We start from the raw sequence: 15,891 nt of genomic DNA on the forward strand, positions 1-15,891 counted from the left end.
ATTATTTTCCTCAAAGACTTAAGAAAAAAAACATTTTTTTGCATCTTAAATGAGAAGATTTAGCAAATCAAAGCCCAACCATGCCCAGTTAAGTTTGAATTTTAGTTTAGTAACAAATAGGTCTCTCCATATAATTAAGTTACAAACATGGAATGAGGCATACTTTCATTTTTTTAAAAAGAACTGTATTTGCTTCAAATTCAAATATTCCAAGGTATTCTTTGTTTTATAATCAGGATTGGATTGTCTTCTGACAATCCTTGGGAAGATACATCAGGTTAGATAATAGCTTTCTCAGAGTCATTTTCAGTTTGTAGAGAACAGCTGAGCTTTGAGGGATTTCACAGGTCAACAACACATTTGTTTCAGTTTCCTCTTTCATGAATCACCATAAATATGAGCCACTGTGGTTTTGTATATCATCTGGACTCCTTCTATATGACCTTCACTTGCAATGGTGACAGAAAACCACCAATCGTGCCATGGCCCAAGAGTTGAGATCCAAAGTAAAAAAAAAAAAAAAAAAAAAAAAAAAAGATTTCTTCTGCATGACACAAGTTAAAGACAGCCACAGAATTCATTCTAAATGAAGGATCCAGCAGGACCATTCAGAGAAGCAGCATACAGGTGTGTGAAGGTGTGGAATGAAGAACTATCTTTAGAGACACATGATCTCAAGGCTATTATTCTTAGTTGCTGTGACTGTCATTATCCAAATACTCTTTCTGCATAACCAAAATGACCTCATTTAGCATTCTCGAGTCTCTTCTTTGGGTATATAGTTTGAGTATGTAGTTGAGGTTTTGGAATGTAGCTTTGTTTGTTGAGTGCTTTCTTGGCATGCTTATAGCTCTGGTATTGATCCCTAACTCATAAACTGGGCCTGGTGGTATATACCTGTCAAATCAGCACTCAGGATATAGAGGCAGAATGATCAAAAATACAATGTTACCCTGTACTACAAATGAGTTTAAAACTAGTCTGGACTACGTGACACCATGTCTCAGAAAGAAAAAAAATTAAAACTATAAAATGAGTAATCTCTTCATCTTTTTTATGCTTTCAACGTTTAAGAGTTTATTCTAAGTGCCTTACATATGTTCCTTTCCCCACAAAAGCAAAGCCCTGCTCTTAGGCTGCCTTTGAAATATTTAATGATCATCTCTTCTTCTAGAACTGGCTTTATTTTTAGTAAAATGTCCCAAGAGCCTCTTTTTTTTTTTCTTATCCATCCTTATCCATTTCATAACCATTACCTTTTCATCAGTAATAGAAATGCCTTAGCTTTAGGTCAGTGAATGATTGAGCCTGTAAGATATGCCATACACATCTAAGGAATGTCTAAATGTATAGTGGTCACTATTCATTGTGGAGCATGAAGATGAAATGTTCTAGCACATGACATGGACAGTTTTTTGTTTGTTTCTCCTTTTCTTGCTCAGTGGCTTTCTCACCCATTTTATTAGGAGCAGAGTTAAAGTTCTTGTCGTGGGGTTCTATGTTCTCTGTGACCAGTTCACACATCTTTACTCTTAATGTCCTTTATCTCTTCAGTTCTTTCTCATACATGAAACATACTCACCCACCTCTGATAAAAGAATAGATCCGTATGTTCTTCTCAGCAAATGGGCACCTCCTCCTTCCACACACAGTCACAGGCTCACCATGTTCAGTGTATGGATGGGATGCTCATAGCAGCTTGAGCTCTACCCCTTCTGTACGCCCTGTCATTCTTCTAATCTTAAGTCACCCGAGTTGAGTTCAATAACAGTACGGGTGCTACTTCTCCCAGCAAACCTTGGCTGCTTTCCCCAGCAAGAATTCTTATTACTTTCTGAGAGCACTTAAGTCCATGTATACTTATTTTTACCGTAGTCTTTCTTCCTCTGCCATTTTTTCCTTTGTAGAGGATTTTCTTCCTGATGATAATTTTCATCAGCTCTCTCCCTTACAGAATATTTCCAGAACTCTTCAACAGGTGTATTGTTTGCACTTGATTTTCATCCTCGAAATAAGAAATAATGTGCTAGTGCTACATGAATTCACAAGCGAATCAATTTGCTGGGCTTCACTTGGTGGTTTCATGGTTCCATCCCAGCTGCAGTATAACTAAAGCCCAACTGTGTGAGCTTTAAATCAGGGGACAAATAAAATGGACTCTGTCATTTTTAAAAAACCTCAGAATCAAAGGCACCAACTTTACTGTCGTACCTTTTTTCTCCATTACTTATTTTACACATTTTTTTTTTTCCAAAATGTCACTTTTCTTTATCCTTTTGCCTGGCCTCCTACTATTTACTTGAGAATTACTTATCTGTTGGAACTCCCAATAAATGAAGAATGTTTAAAAATACTTCAAATTTTTACTTCATTAAAAATTACAACATCCAAATACATCCTACTTCTACTGTCTCCTGAAGAATGAGACACATTTGATTTCGCTGAAGGCAGGATAAAAGTCTCACTTGTTAATAAGACAAGGTCTTATAGTTCATAGATGCAAAAGTACTGATGCATTCTATCAATGAAAATAGAATTCTGACAACAACGAACAAACGAAGCACAACCACTTGATTGATTATTGAATTGTTTTCTTGCCTGGCTTGTGACATCTCTGTTTTCCACATTGAGAACACAAGCACAACCCTTCAAAAGGCATTATCAGCCCTTTACCAGTCATCATCAACATATTAAGTTCTCATGAGTCCACATCCCACAAGTTTAGCACGATGACCAGACGCTGAATTGTTACTTGATTGAGTTCTTATTGATCAGTCAAGCTTTGCGAAGCATAATTGGCTCACTTACTTAAAATAAAAAATGGCACCTGTATGCACAAGTAGAGTCTCTCTGATTCTGGAAGGAGGAATGTTTTCTGCAATCCTTATTTGCTTCTCATGTATCTTCCCCTTACACCATGTTCTTTCTGTTGCCTCGTTTGACAACCATGGTAGGCTTTCTTAAAGCTTCCTCATGGGGCTTTCACTTTTGTATTTCAATTGTAGAGAAGTATATTAGTTTTTCTGAGATACCAAACCACTTATATCAGCGGGACATAGAAAAATTGATGCCTCAAAAACCTTTTACTAAGCTACAATGAGAAAAGATAGAAAGCCCCTCAGTTTGGCTTTGCTCCAACATTATTCCCATTTGACCACAGGCAAGTATTCATTGAAAATTCATACCCACAACTCCTATTGGCTTCCCTTAGCACTATGACTTCTATGCCAAAATTGGCATGTTAGCGTCTTTAGAATATATATGTGTGTGTGTGTGTGTGTGTGTGTGTATATATGTGGATGATATATCATATACCATCATATATGGATGATATATATATCATCCATATATATACACACATATATTCTAAATATATATATATATATATATATATATATATATATATATCATTCAAGTGAAAGAAACATAGTAAGCCCCTGGACAGGAAAACAGAATGACAACAAATATGCTAAGGGCTACTTAATTAATATATATATATATATATATGTATATGTATATATATATATATATATATATATATATATATATATATATATGGTGTAAAGAGAATGCCCCATAGGAATGTGTGAAGACAAATGAAGAAAACTGCCTAACAGATCAATCCCAGTCTTTCTGCATTTGTCCCTGGCCACCTGGCTAGTTTTATCCCCTACTAATTCCTTTTTCATGGTCAGCAAAATGTAGGGCATGGCAGAGTTACATCCAGTGATGTGCAAAGCAGAAATGACAAGAGAGAGATCTTCAAAGATGAGTGTATGAAGACATGGAAGTGGGGAACAGTGGGCATTTAACAGCAGAGAAAGGTGCTTGTTTTAGACTGGATCTCATTGATGAGAACAGAGCCTTAATACAGTTCTTTAGTGCAGGAACTTGACTTGGGAGGTGGTTCCAAATATAAACTATTTTTTTTTTTTTTTGTAAATGCCAAGTAAGGAAGAAAATATGTGGTATGCTATTGAGGCTGCAGCTACAGGAAATAGGGGGCTTGAAGACTTCTGTGAATCAGAATTTCTCCTCAGGTGGTCCGTCTAACAATGAAAGCTAGATCTAATAGCTCTTGCTATTACTTATGGTTGTTCCTGGGAATATGAGTTCTCTAGAACTTGCAAACTGCAGTTGTACTTTTGTGAGAACCTCACAGAGACTTAGAGCAAGCAGGTCCTGAGGCAGAATAACAAGAAGAATCATAGGATATCTTAAGAAGACCTAAAACTGAGACCCACAGAAGAGGTCAAATTGAAGAGTTATCCAGAGGCTATGTAGTGCAATGCTGAAGGCCTATGTCACCTTTCACTATGGTCCTGAGCATCAGGATAAAGGGTTTACAATCAGCAAGCAAGGCGGAGACTTCTGAAAAAACTGTGGGATACTTAACTCTGCAGTTTGTTATTTGCCTGGGTTAAATGCTTTCTGGAGGAACATAAGGCCTTCCTTTAAATGCTTTATTCCACAAGTCACAGATTTTTGACAAATTCCTCTCTCACGAGATAAAAAAGAACAGCCTATTTTTAAACACACATTTCAAGGTAGCTAATACTAAATCTCACTTTTTCATCTCACAGTCAAATTAGCAAGACATCACAATTCATACTCAGTGTCTCTATCCTCTTGCTTCCCAGTCACTTTTGAAGAAATAGTGGCAGAGCATCCATATTGAACTCTATATGAAACCTGTGCTTGCCATGTTCACCAGCTCCCTCCTTAGAGATCAGACTCTGTACTGTCTCTGTTGTCTAAGTTCAGTTCTTTTTAAAGTTTACACATATATACGTATATATACATATGTATATATATGTATATATGTATATATATATACATATATATATATGATGGCATGTGAGTGTGTATTTGTGTACTATACATATGTATTGTACATACATATACATACACAGGCACATATACATATATTTAAGTCGCCTGGGTCTTTGTAGTTATAATGTTTACTGCCTCTCGCTCCTCTACTAGATTTTATGGGTTCATCCATTTCCAACTTCACTGGCTTCAGGACACCTACCTCTTGAAATGCTGTTCAGAATCACTTGTTTCATTGGATGGAGTCAGGTGGCTACAGAAAAAGATTCTACAAGTCCACGGTGACAGTGCTGACACCTGTTTGGTCTTCTAGCTTTTGTACTCTTTATTTTAGCTACTCTCTCAGCTTCTTAAAGTCCTCCTCTTCCCACTGGCCTGTCTACTACCACGGTACTTCCAATGTACTCTTGAATGTCTCCTCTCTGTGCTTCTATCATCAAGGTCTCTCTCTCTCTCTCTCTGGTTTTTTGAGACAGGGTTTCACTGTGTAGCCCTGACTGTCCTGGAACTCACTCTGTAGACCAGGCTGGCCTCAAACTCAGAAAGCCACCTGCCTCTGCCTCCCAAGTGCTGGGATTAAAGGCATGCCACCGCCTGGCTATAAAGATTTATTTATTTATTTTACGCAGATGAGTACACCACTATTGTTCTCTTCGGATCCCATTACAGATGGTTGTGAGCCACCATGTGGTTGCTGGGAATTGAACTCAGGACCTCTGGAAGAGCATTCTGTGCCCTTAACTGACTGAGCCACCTCTCCAGACCCATCAAGGTTCTCTTTATATCCTCAGCGTGAGCTAACTCCCATATTCTGACCTTCAGAGATGAACTGTAGTGCAGAGTCATCTGTCATATCCAAGTCACACATTTTACAAAACAATGGGGCAGGGGGCTGTCACTAAATTGTCTGCCCTTCTCTGGGACCCTTGATACATCTCCCCTATATTTCTGAAATGTACACACCGTGCACTTCTCAGCCGCAGCCCTTTCCTGTACCCTTGACCTCCCGGATCCACTCCTCAGGAACTGCAAACAAGCTACTCTTTCATTGATGGCTATCATCTTCCCTTGCGACCTCTCACCTACACCTTTTCAAGTGCTCAGTAAATATTAATTTGCTGCCAATAGTGGTTTTTACCTTACTTCCTAATGAGCAGAAAACTTCAGTGAGGATCTTCCTGAAGTCTAAGATGTTGTCAGGAGGCAGGAAAAAATCTCATAACACTTCTCAGATAGCTCTACCAATAGGAGCAGATGAATTTTCCTACAAGAAGCTAATAGCCTCGATGGATTTATCATCCCATAATTATTATAGGAAGACAACACATTTTTTTTCTATTTTTCAAAGTGCTGAGAATGGAATCTATGGTCTCACACATGGAAGGCAAATGTTCTGCCACTGAGCTATATTCTAGCAACTCTCAAACTATTTAAAACCAAGCTGTCAACTGGTTTTAAAAATATAGTCCTCACAGAAGGCAAATTACAATTTTTCTATCTGATCCTTATCTACTTTTTTTTAATTGAGAGAGGTTATTAAATTGAATATTGAGGTTGATCCAAAACCCTTGGGCTCATGTATAACCATTAATTTTTTTGTTTATTAAAAGACAACAGAATAATGTAATCCCTGTAATTTCAGAGCTAGAAATACAATAAATTGATTTTCAATGCCATTTTAAAATTTCAGAAAATTTCTGCTGAGTACAGTAATTATGTGATGTCATTTGTAAACTTCCATATAATTTAATTTAAAAGGACTAATTGTGGCAGAATGTTATAGTTGTTTAATAATTTAAGTTGTGAGGGCAAGAACAATTAAAGCAAATGAAGGTAATTGGACATCAAATTCATTTATTCTCCTTCTTGCCCTATTAATCTGTTATCATCTGGTGCAATTGATGATCTCACTTTATTTAATTACCATGAAGTCTACAATTTAGTTAAACAAAATGCATGATCAATTTTTTCAATAAGTATAAAAGCATTTATAATTTATAATTATTAAAATATGATATGTGCATTTTATTTGTACACACACTGATATTCTAATCATGTAATTTCTTTAAGGAAAATATTGAATTACCACTCACAATTTTAATTATGTTCTAAACACAATATAAAAATTAGTGACTTTTGGGAGCCAGGGAATCCTTGCTGCCTGATTTTTTTTATCGTGAATATTTTGTTTAGTTTGTTTATAAAGGATGCTCATATTCTGTACCATGTATTACAATTGTTACAGATTGCTTAAGAGATGTGTGAATGTGGTTTTTTTTTTTTTTTTTTTGAAGCAGTGGGATCACAAGACTAGAAAAGAGCCTGAATTTTCTTTTTCTTGGAAATAAAAGGATTTTTATTTTCCTTCTCAGCTCCGCAAGGCTATTATAGATCACATATCAGATTCTTTCCTGGACACAACAGTTCCACTCCTGGTCCTCATTGAAGCAGCTAAGAATGGACGAGTAAAGGAAATCAAAGACTATGCCGCCATATTTCATGAGCACACTGGCAGGCTGGTGGAGGTAAGTGTGCTGTTGCTGCAGCTACTTCACATCCAGGAAAGAAAGGTTCCTTTTTCCATTTACAGCTGAATTCTCTCTCTCTCTCTCTCTCTCTCTCTCTCTCTCTCTATATATATATATATATATATATATATGTCATATATATAATATGTATATATATACACACACATATTATAAATGCTGCAGAGTTGAGCCTAGGTAATATGGACCTTTATGAATCAAATGGTATAAGCTACCCTTCCGTGGCTTAAAAAGAAGCAGTTTCTTTACAAAGATCTGTGAAATTGTGCTTACCATTGTTTCAACTTTAAACACCCATTTTAGTGGCACTATAAAGAACAAGCTAAGTATGTAGTTCTGTCCTGATAAATATTTTCTTACCATTCTAGCTTCCATTTATCAAATACTCCATGCCATGTGTTCTATTTGCTAAGTTTCATGGGTCTTTTTTTTTCTCTTGCTTTCTAAGACATATTGTGTGCTGCAAAATAAAGAACGAGCCAGTAGATTGGGCAGGTCTTGAGAGTTGCATGGAAAATTAAGTAGGGATAGTAGACTAGGGGAAGGGGAGATGATAAATCATATTTTCCTCTGTTTAGCAGCTCCAGGTGTAACCACAACCCCATAATTTTAGGAGCAGGATGGCAGATTGTTAACCGAATTAGGCAGGGCTCAAGAGTCAGAGTAGAACCTGTTCGTGGGTATCAAAACACAACTTAGTGAAGCAGAGAACCTGAGCAGAAAAATTACTTAAGGCAATGATACCCACAAGGCCAGCAACCAATTGGTGACTAAGAAGGGGGTTGTGTGTGAGACCCTGTATGGAAGAATTTCTTCAAGCAATGATGCTCACAACAACCAGTGACTAGGAGGGGAATGTGTGTCTTACCAGAGCTGATTCTTGGCTGCAACTCAGCATTGGTTCATATCACTTTGCTTGTGTGTCTGTTTATTTATTTATTTTGGAAACTAAATCTCACTATGTCAGCTTGGCTAGTTGAGAATGTGTTATGTAGACCAGGCTGCCCCTATCCTCACAAAGACGCACCTGCCTCTGCCTCCGAAGTGCTGAGGTTGGAAGTCGCTATAACATGCTCAGTCATTTGTACCAGTGATTATAGCTAGTGCCTATTAGGGACCTCCGTGAACATTCCATACTGGCGATTAAACATTTGACTGCCACCTCTTCCTACATAGTCACCAGTTCTGCAGTAAAGTGTGGTTATTGCCTAAACTGCTCATAAAAATGTGAGAGAAATAATCATAACTCAAATTAGAATCATAGTAGCACGGGTTTTTTTTTTTAACACCTTTAATGTAAATATATGGAACAAATTCCAACATAGCTAGCACTTTTACTGTAAACTCTCCTGTTTGACTCTAGCCTCCAGAAGTAGAAAAGGAAAAATAAACGCATGAGCACTCACTTCATGGCTAAAGTCATGCCTTTCCCCAGGCTGCCACACCTCTGGTTTAGAAGTTGCCTATGAATTTTTTTCAGAACTCTGTGAGACAGCCCAAGTGTTATTATTCCAATGAGCATTTAATGAAAATAAAGCCATACACCCATCCTAATTAGTGTCAGTGCTGAAATCATGTCTATAACGTTCAGTGAGCAGATTCAGTGATCTGTTGTTGATCCAGGTTTGTTATCATTCACATGCACCTTTTTCCAGTATTTTATGATGGGTGCAGGGTTTACAAAGAGCTGCCTAATTTAGCCTAGTCCTTGACAGGTACAAAACATTGGTCTAAAAAGGGTTTCTATACGCCGGGCAGTGGTGGCGCACGCCTTTAATCCCAGCACTTGGGAGGCAGAGGCTGGAGGATTTCTGAGTTTGAGGCCAGCCTGGTCTACAGAGTGAGTTCCAGGACAGCCAGGGCTGCACAGAGAAACCCTGTCTCGAAAAACCAAATTAATTAATTAATTAATTAATTAATTAAAATAAAAAATAAAGGTTTCTATGCAGAAGTCATACCAAATAATGGAGTAGGGTAAATAGTTTTGTGATATACTTTGAGTGTAAAGTTTGGTGTCTGTTGACAATGTATTTTTATTCCAACTTTTTGGTTTAGTCTTTCTATGACACCTTGGACAAACTGTAAAGAGGCAATAGGTAGGGTCAGAGACAGAACTCATGCTTGTCTCTTTCCAGAGACCTCTATTCGGGGGAAGCCTAGATTCTAGACTTCGATGTCTGAAACAATTTTGGGACCAGTCATTATGAGTATAGTTGGAATTTATTAGGAAGTGCTCTTAAAATAGATCTAACCTTGGAAGTTAATGCAGAGTTGCTTAAAAGAAGACTAATCATTTCTATGTGGGTGTTGATGCCTCAAAAGTGAATTCCTCTTAAGTGCCTTTACAGTAAGTCATATGTATAATTTTGGAGTCGTATCTCAAAGAGTGACTAAGGGATTCAAAGAAGATCATTGAGGGGTCCCTGAGGGGCCATACTTAGGATGACAGCTCTTTAAGGTCATGGAGGTTATACATGAGAGTTCAGAAATGCCTTGCCTGTATATGGAGCTTACAGTCCTGTTTGTGAGATTTCTGGTAAGGTCTCAGTTTATAAAGGAGGATGGCCATATTCAAAAGGCATGCACACTCAGGGATAAAGTGAGGTTTAATAGATATTTTTATATTCTTTCTTAAAGTATTTTTATATAGAAGGAAGATTGTCTCTGTAGGCAGCTTCCAGTTAATTGTACTGGAATTCTTGACAGTCACCTGGGGAGGGACTTCATTAGGATTCCTGAGTGATGGACTTTTTTCCTTTCCACATTATTTAACATTCCCCACTTTTCTAGGTACCCCCAAATAACATTATTGAAAGTTCTATGGACAACTCCTCTAGAAGCTTTCAACATTTATGAATAATCACACAATTTAAAAGTTATTTTTACTTTACTTTAATCTGGAGTTTCTTCAAGTACTTTCTAAAAATACTTCCTTTCACGCCATATTGCTAACATACTGCCTTTACGGATGTCTGTGAATATTACCTTAATATTTTAACCAAATGATAGATCACTATCATGCAGAGAGAGCTTTAAGAAATTTGTTTTAAAATGTTGAAGGATTTTGAGAATTCCCCATTCCATGTGAACATTGAAGAATAGAAGCTTTTGGAATTATGAGCTACTGGGAAACTGAGAATGGATTTTATTTAAATCCGAATATCCCCTTAACAGAGAATAAAGTGATTACAGAGGGCTGTCGAAGCACCGGCACTTCCTCCATACCCCAGCATAAATGGAGATATTCTGGTCTAAGTCACTTTCAGTTTCTGTGAGTTTTTACCGTGGAGAATAATTCCGAAACTTATTAGCTTAAAGTAACTATTCCTTACACTCACTCCATCCTATTTAGCTGGCACAGAGGTGGGCAGTTCTTACCTAGGATTCCTCAAGAATCTCTTTTTCTCATATATTAGCTGAGATAGAGTCAACCAAATATTGATTCCAGTTGGACACAAACGTTGGCCTGTGCCTATGCCCATGTGTGTTAGCTACCAATGGAGACGTGCATTTTTGAAAAGAGATAAAACATCGACTCTTTATGTGCCTTGGGCTTCTTGCCTAATAGGTTGTAGGTTCTAAGAGGGTCACAATAGTGTCACAACAGGAGGTCTTTCGAGAGATTTCTACTCAGCTGAAGTGCGATCTTGATTTAAAGCACAGAAAAGAATTCATGGTGAGTCCGTAGGAAGCCAAAGTGGTGTTTGTTAAGAAGAAAAACCAAACAGTGGCACACCACATGCCAGAGAGGCAAATTCTGCTTTCATAGGAGAGAGAGCTGCATGCAAGTGTCCTGTGAAAACCTAAAAGATAATTTTTTTTTGAACTTTTGACGTTCCATTGTTGAAAAGATGTGATCCATGTTTAAATTTAAAAGAGTAAACTTAAATATTCAAGTATTTTATTTTTTATGACATTGTTTGTGTGTGTGTGTGTGTGTGTGTGTGTGTGCGCGCGCGCGTGTGTGTGTGTGTGTGTGTGTGTGTGTGTATGCGCACACGCACTGATGCCTGTGGTGGTGGTGGTAGGGATATCTCTGTAGACACGCTTCTGTCCTGGCATGCATGTGCAGGTCAGAAAACAACTGACCAAGATCACTTCTCTTCTTCTACCATGTGTGCCCCAGAGATGGCACTTAGCTCTACGGCTTAGCAGCAAGCAGCATTAACCTTGAGCCATCTCACCAGATCAGGCAGATTCGTGTTGTTTTGTCTTGCTTCGTTGAGGCAGTGTCTTACATGTAGCTCTTGTCCTGGAGCGTCCCTTGTAGACCAGGCTGGCCTTGACTTCACGGAGATCTCTCTGCATCTGCTTCATGACTTGCTGGTGTTTCAGTCATGCACAACAATGCCCAGATAGACTTATTTTCATCTACTCAGTTTCCCTTTAGTAAATGAAATTATAAACTGGTTCATGAAGTGTATTTACAGATTTACGTGTGAGAAGATGGTGCTGAGCAAACATAGGTCAGCAGAGATAGATAAGGTCCATACCAGGCTATCTATCTATTCAAGGATTATGTCTCCCATCCTGTCAGAGGAGTGCTGGCTTCATGGCTGTACTGGGCCTCTGAACTCAGGTCTGCATGCTGGCATTTAAGAGTTTCACTCATTGAGACCTCTCCACCGCTGAGAGATATATTTTTGTCATAAATATCGTTCGTAAATTGGTTTTTGAGATTCTCCTCAGACAGGGGAATATAAACATTTGAGTTGACTCTCGAGCTGTGCTGAAGTCTTTGACTTTCAGACATGAGAGACCTCAACAAAGTTGAAAGAGTGATGGCCTCTTTTCTTCTCTCATGACCCCTTAATTTCCCCCTGCCTTTCCTATCCTGCCTTAGCCAGAGCAAACAAGAAACAGGAAACAGAAGCTGGCTTTCTCTTAATGCTCTGGTCTAGGAATTGGCATTCACTTCCATTGTATTCTTTTGGCCAAAGCAATGGCCCAGCAAGACAGAACTGTGGTAGGGGACAGGGTGACTTGGGGCTCAGTAGAAGGAACAGCCAAACCCACACCGCTGCCTTTCATCTGCCTGTCTTCAAGGGCAACTCAGTCTGCTCTACCTTTGTGTAAATTTTATTTTAGGAATACTGTTAATTCCTAATATTGCTAAATAATTAATAATATTATTAATTCTTTGACAATTCTATACATGTATACCTTATGTCTTGACCATATGCACCTACTCCCCTTTACTTGCCCAGAACACCTCTTAACATGTCTCCCTCCTACCTTAATCACCTCCAATCCCCTGCCTTCTGGATGTTGTTTGGTCTCTATGGCTTGATCTTGAATACAACTTGCCATGTAGCCACAGCTGTAATGAGTTTGTGAGCGCAAGAGCAATGTCATGTCATGTCATGTCGGGAGACAGCATTTCACAGCGCCCCTCCCCTATCCTCAGGCTAGCACCATCTTTCCAGCCCTTCTTCCCCGCTGAGCACCTAAGTCACGTAGTCTCGGTGTTCTAACTAGTTATGAGTTTCTACAATAACTGCTGCCCACTGTGTGGCTGGGGCTCCTCTGAGGCCTCCTTGACCAATAATTTGTAATATCCTACACCTGGCTCTGAGATGCTCCTGTAATAATAACCTGTGCCTTCTGGGACACCATTGTCCAGTTTCCCAAGGAACCTGTGTTCCAACTCCTCCCTTTGTGATGTTGTATTATTTTATTTTAATTAAAAATTAAATTTAAGAAGTGGCAAACCCTTGGCCCCACCCATTTGCTTTATCTCTAGATGGAGTTTTAAAAAGATAATGTCTAAAGTCTCTCCTGCTGATTTCTTATTTTTGTCAATTGACAGGTTTGTAGGTTCCTAAGAAATACAAAAATGAAAGTTATTTTGTTTGCTTTTTGAGATAACTGTACATTTTCCTTCTCAAAAGCACTTCCACTTTTATCTCCTAGGCAAACCTTTGATTTGAAAAGGGCCACCTAATGAAAGCAAAAGAGAAAACTGTTATTAATTTACCATATGAATGGAGACACAAGGGCAGCAAGAGAATCAGGAGAAATAGGAGTGGTTAAATTCATTGGTTTGATTGCGTTTTCCCTGTGTAGATAGCTCATCAGTCTCCTCCCATCTCTCTCCCAACACCCCACACATACTGACATGCACACACACCCATCCTATTCCCAAGCTGGGTCATTTGACATAGCAGGGCAGGGAGCCTTAAATTCTAAATGACTTGGAGAAAAGCTATTTTCAGCATATCTAGGATTTCAGACCTCAACTATATTTGTCAGAGAAATCTAAAATCAGTGGACTAGTTGAAGTCAGATCTAAATGAGGGAAGCAAGACTATTTTTAAAGAATTCTTATCAGATTGTCTAAGGAAAAAACTTTGTATTGTTAAAAGAACTTTGTAAATACTGGCTAACCTGTAACTTAAAAAAGAAAGAAAGGCAGAAAGAAAGAAAGAAAGAAAGAAAGAAAGAAAGAAAGAAAGACAGACAGACAGAAAAAGAAAGAAAGAAAGAAAGAAAGAAGAAAGAAAGGAAGAAAGAAAGAAAGAAAAAGAAAAAAGAAAGGAAGAAAGAAAAAGAAGACAGAAAACAGAGGGGGCATTCAGGGGCTCAGGTTCTTGAATAAAGAAACAAATAATATTGGTTCCTACCACTAAGCAAGAATTATCTGTAAAAGCAAATTATATTTTCTCCAGTGGAGTCTCACTGAGAATATTAGCCACAGAGAGTCCAGTGATCAGGAGTATCAGAGAATATTAACCATAGGCCCAGTGATCAGGAGTAGCTAGTCCATACAAAATAACCTCAATGGTGTTTTTCTACACTTTCTCTCCTGTTTGCTTAGTTATATGCTGAGCCGTCTCTTCCCCGGGCCAAATGAGTATTTTTAAAAAATTCCTTACTGACATATCAGTGAATGCCTGTGTCATTCATTATCAAGAGCAGACACAAACTACCTGTTGAGGGATTGTTTTCAGAAGGAGTCTGTGATAAGTAACATCTTAAAGCACTTGCCTATCTCAAAAAAAAAATCCTGTTTGTCTTTCATCTGGCTATTTAAAGTCTCTCAGAAGACTGTCATTACACTGAATAAATGTATTGTTCATATGATTGCTATTATATAATTTATTTTCCTTCTCTTCTTTTCATTTCTTTTATTTTGAGGCAAGGACTTCTTATGTAGCCCTGGCTGGCCTGAAAGATGCGGTGTACACTGGGACCAGGCTCATACTTGCTACGATCCTTCAGCCTCTGATTCCACCACTGCTAGGCTTATGACCATACCCCCTCACCCAGTCGACATCTTAGCCATATTATAATTTGTTCTTGGCAAGCTCAGCCATGCTGAGCCTTACCACTGACGCTAATTAAAATAGTGATGGCCTGGACATTGCCCCTTGGGTTTCACCATATTAATTATCATTAAATATGTTTCTGTAAATGATATAGGATGGAGAATTTTCAGTGAATCGACATAGCCCCTTTCAGTAAAATGCCATATCCCTCAGAATTTTTGACTCATCAAAAATGCATGTATCTGGATGCACCCTATTTTAGTATGTTTCACGGGAGCCTTTCATCAAAAGGGAAAAAGTGGGTGGACATTTAATTATAATACTTCCCTACTACCTACATGGCTGATTGTTCCCACTCGCAAAAATGGCGAGCCTGATTTAGCAGAGCCACAGTGCCAAGAGAGCAGGATTGAGAGGGGCTCCTGCTGCTTGCAAGAAGTGCTGATTGCTGTCAGCTCTCCTCATGCCTTTGCTTCCTGACAGAATGCTGTGCAAGTTTCACACTTCACTTTAATTGATCATCTGTTATCAAATAAGGATCTGTTCGATTATAAATAAACACAGCTTTTAGAGGCCTGTCTTATTCTTCCTCCTCCTCTCCCTGGTAAAGACCCAAAATAATAATAAAAAAAAAGATTAAAAAAAAAAAAAACCCCAACGCTTATGCTTGTACACAAACCAACAACTGTTCAAAGAGGATGTCTTGGAAACTCTCCTGTTTTGGTGGGTAAAGGATGTGATAGCTGAGTCAGAAATGCATTTGACGAGAAGGAGCAGAGCACATAGGCTGGGCTGCCGTTCCTTGGATTAGGAATTCTCTCATGGCCAAACATGGCGCTTAAAGGCCTAATCTGCATGCCCAGAGCATTTCCCTCATTTGAGACAGTTTTTTTTTTTTTTTTTTTTTTTTTTTTTTTTTTTTCTATTTTTCACTTGTTCTTTTGTACTGGTGATGCAAACGTATTCTAGGGTAGTAAACCAGATACTTTTCAGAATAACGTTGAGATGGAGTTATTTGTGTTTTGGAATTTCGAGGAGGGAGAAAACACCATTGGATGAGAAGGGTTTAGGGATTCAGCAAGACATAACAGCAGTCAGCTTGAATCTTGACTACTGGGCAAGAGTGTGCTCTGGGAAATCGGAATCCCACATTGGGGATAGCAGCATGAATACAGTCATATATAGATTCCTGGGTTACAGAATGAAATAGAAATGAGAAATGGACAGAAGTGTCTGCAGGACCA

The 15,891-nt window shown here is 38.4% G+C and overlaps 1 protein-coding gene across 3 annotated transcripts in view; it reads left to right on the forward strand.

Annotated features, from left to right (window-relative positions):
- Positions 1-15,891, forward strand: part of Ctnna3 (catenin alpha 3) — a 1,449,584-nt gene that overhangs the window by 748,937 nt on the left and 684,756 nt on the right. For all 3 annotated transcript variants that reach the window (XM_034524718.2, XM_076917155.1, XM_034524719.2), the window contains one exon: positions 7,206-7,358. In XM_034524718.2, coding sequence (XP_034380609.1) covers positions 7,206-7,358 — 153 coding nt within the window. The remainder of the gene's footprint in view (positions 1-7,205; positions 7,359-15,891) is intronic.

Source organism: Arvicanthis niloticus, chromosome 20, assembly GCF_011762505.2.
Source record: "Arvicanthis niloticus isolate mArvNil1 chromosome 20, mArvNil1.pat.X, whole genome shotgun sequence".
In the NCBI taxonomy this organism is placed as follows: Eukaryota; Metazoa; Chordata; class Mammalia; order Rodentia; family Muridae; genus Arvicanthis; species Arvicanthis niloticus.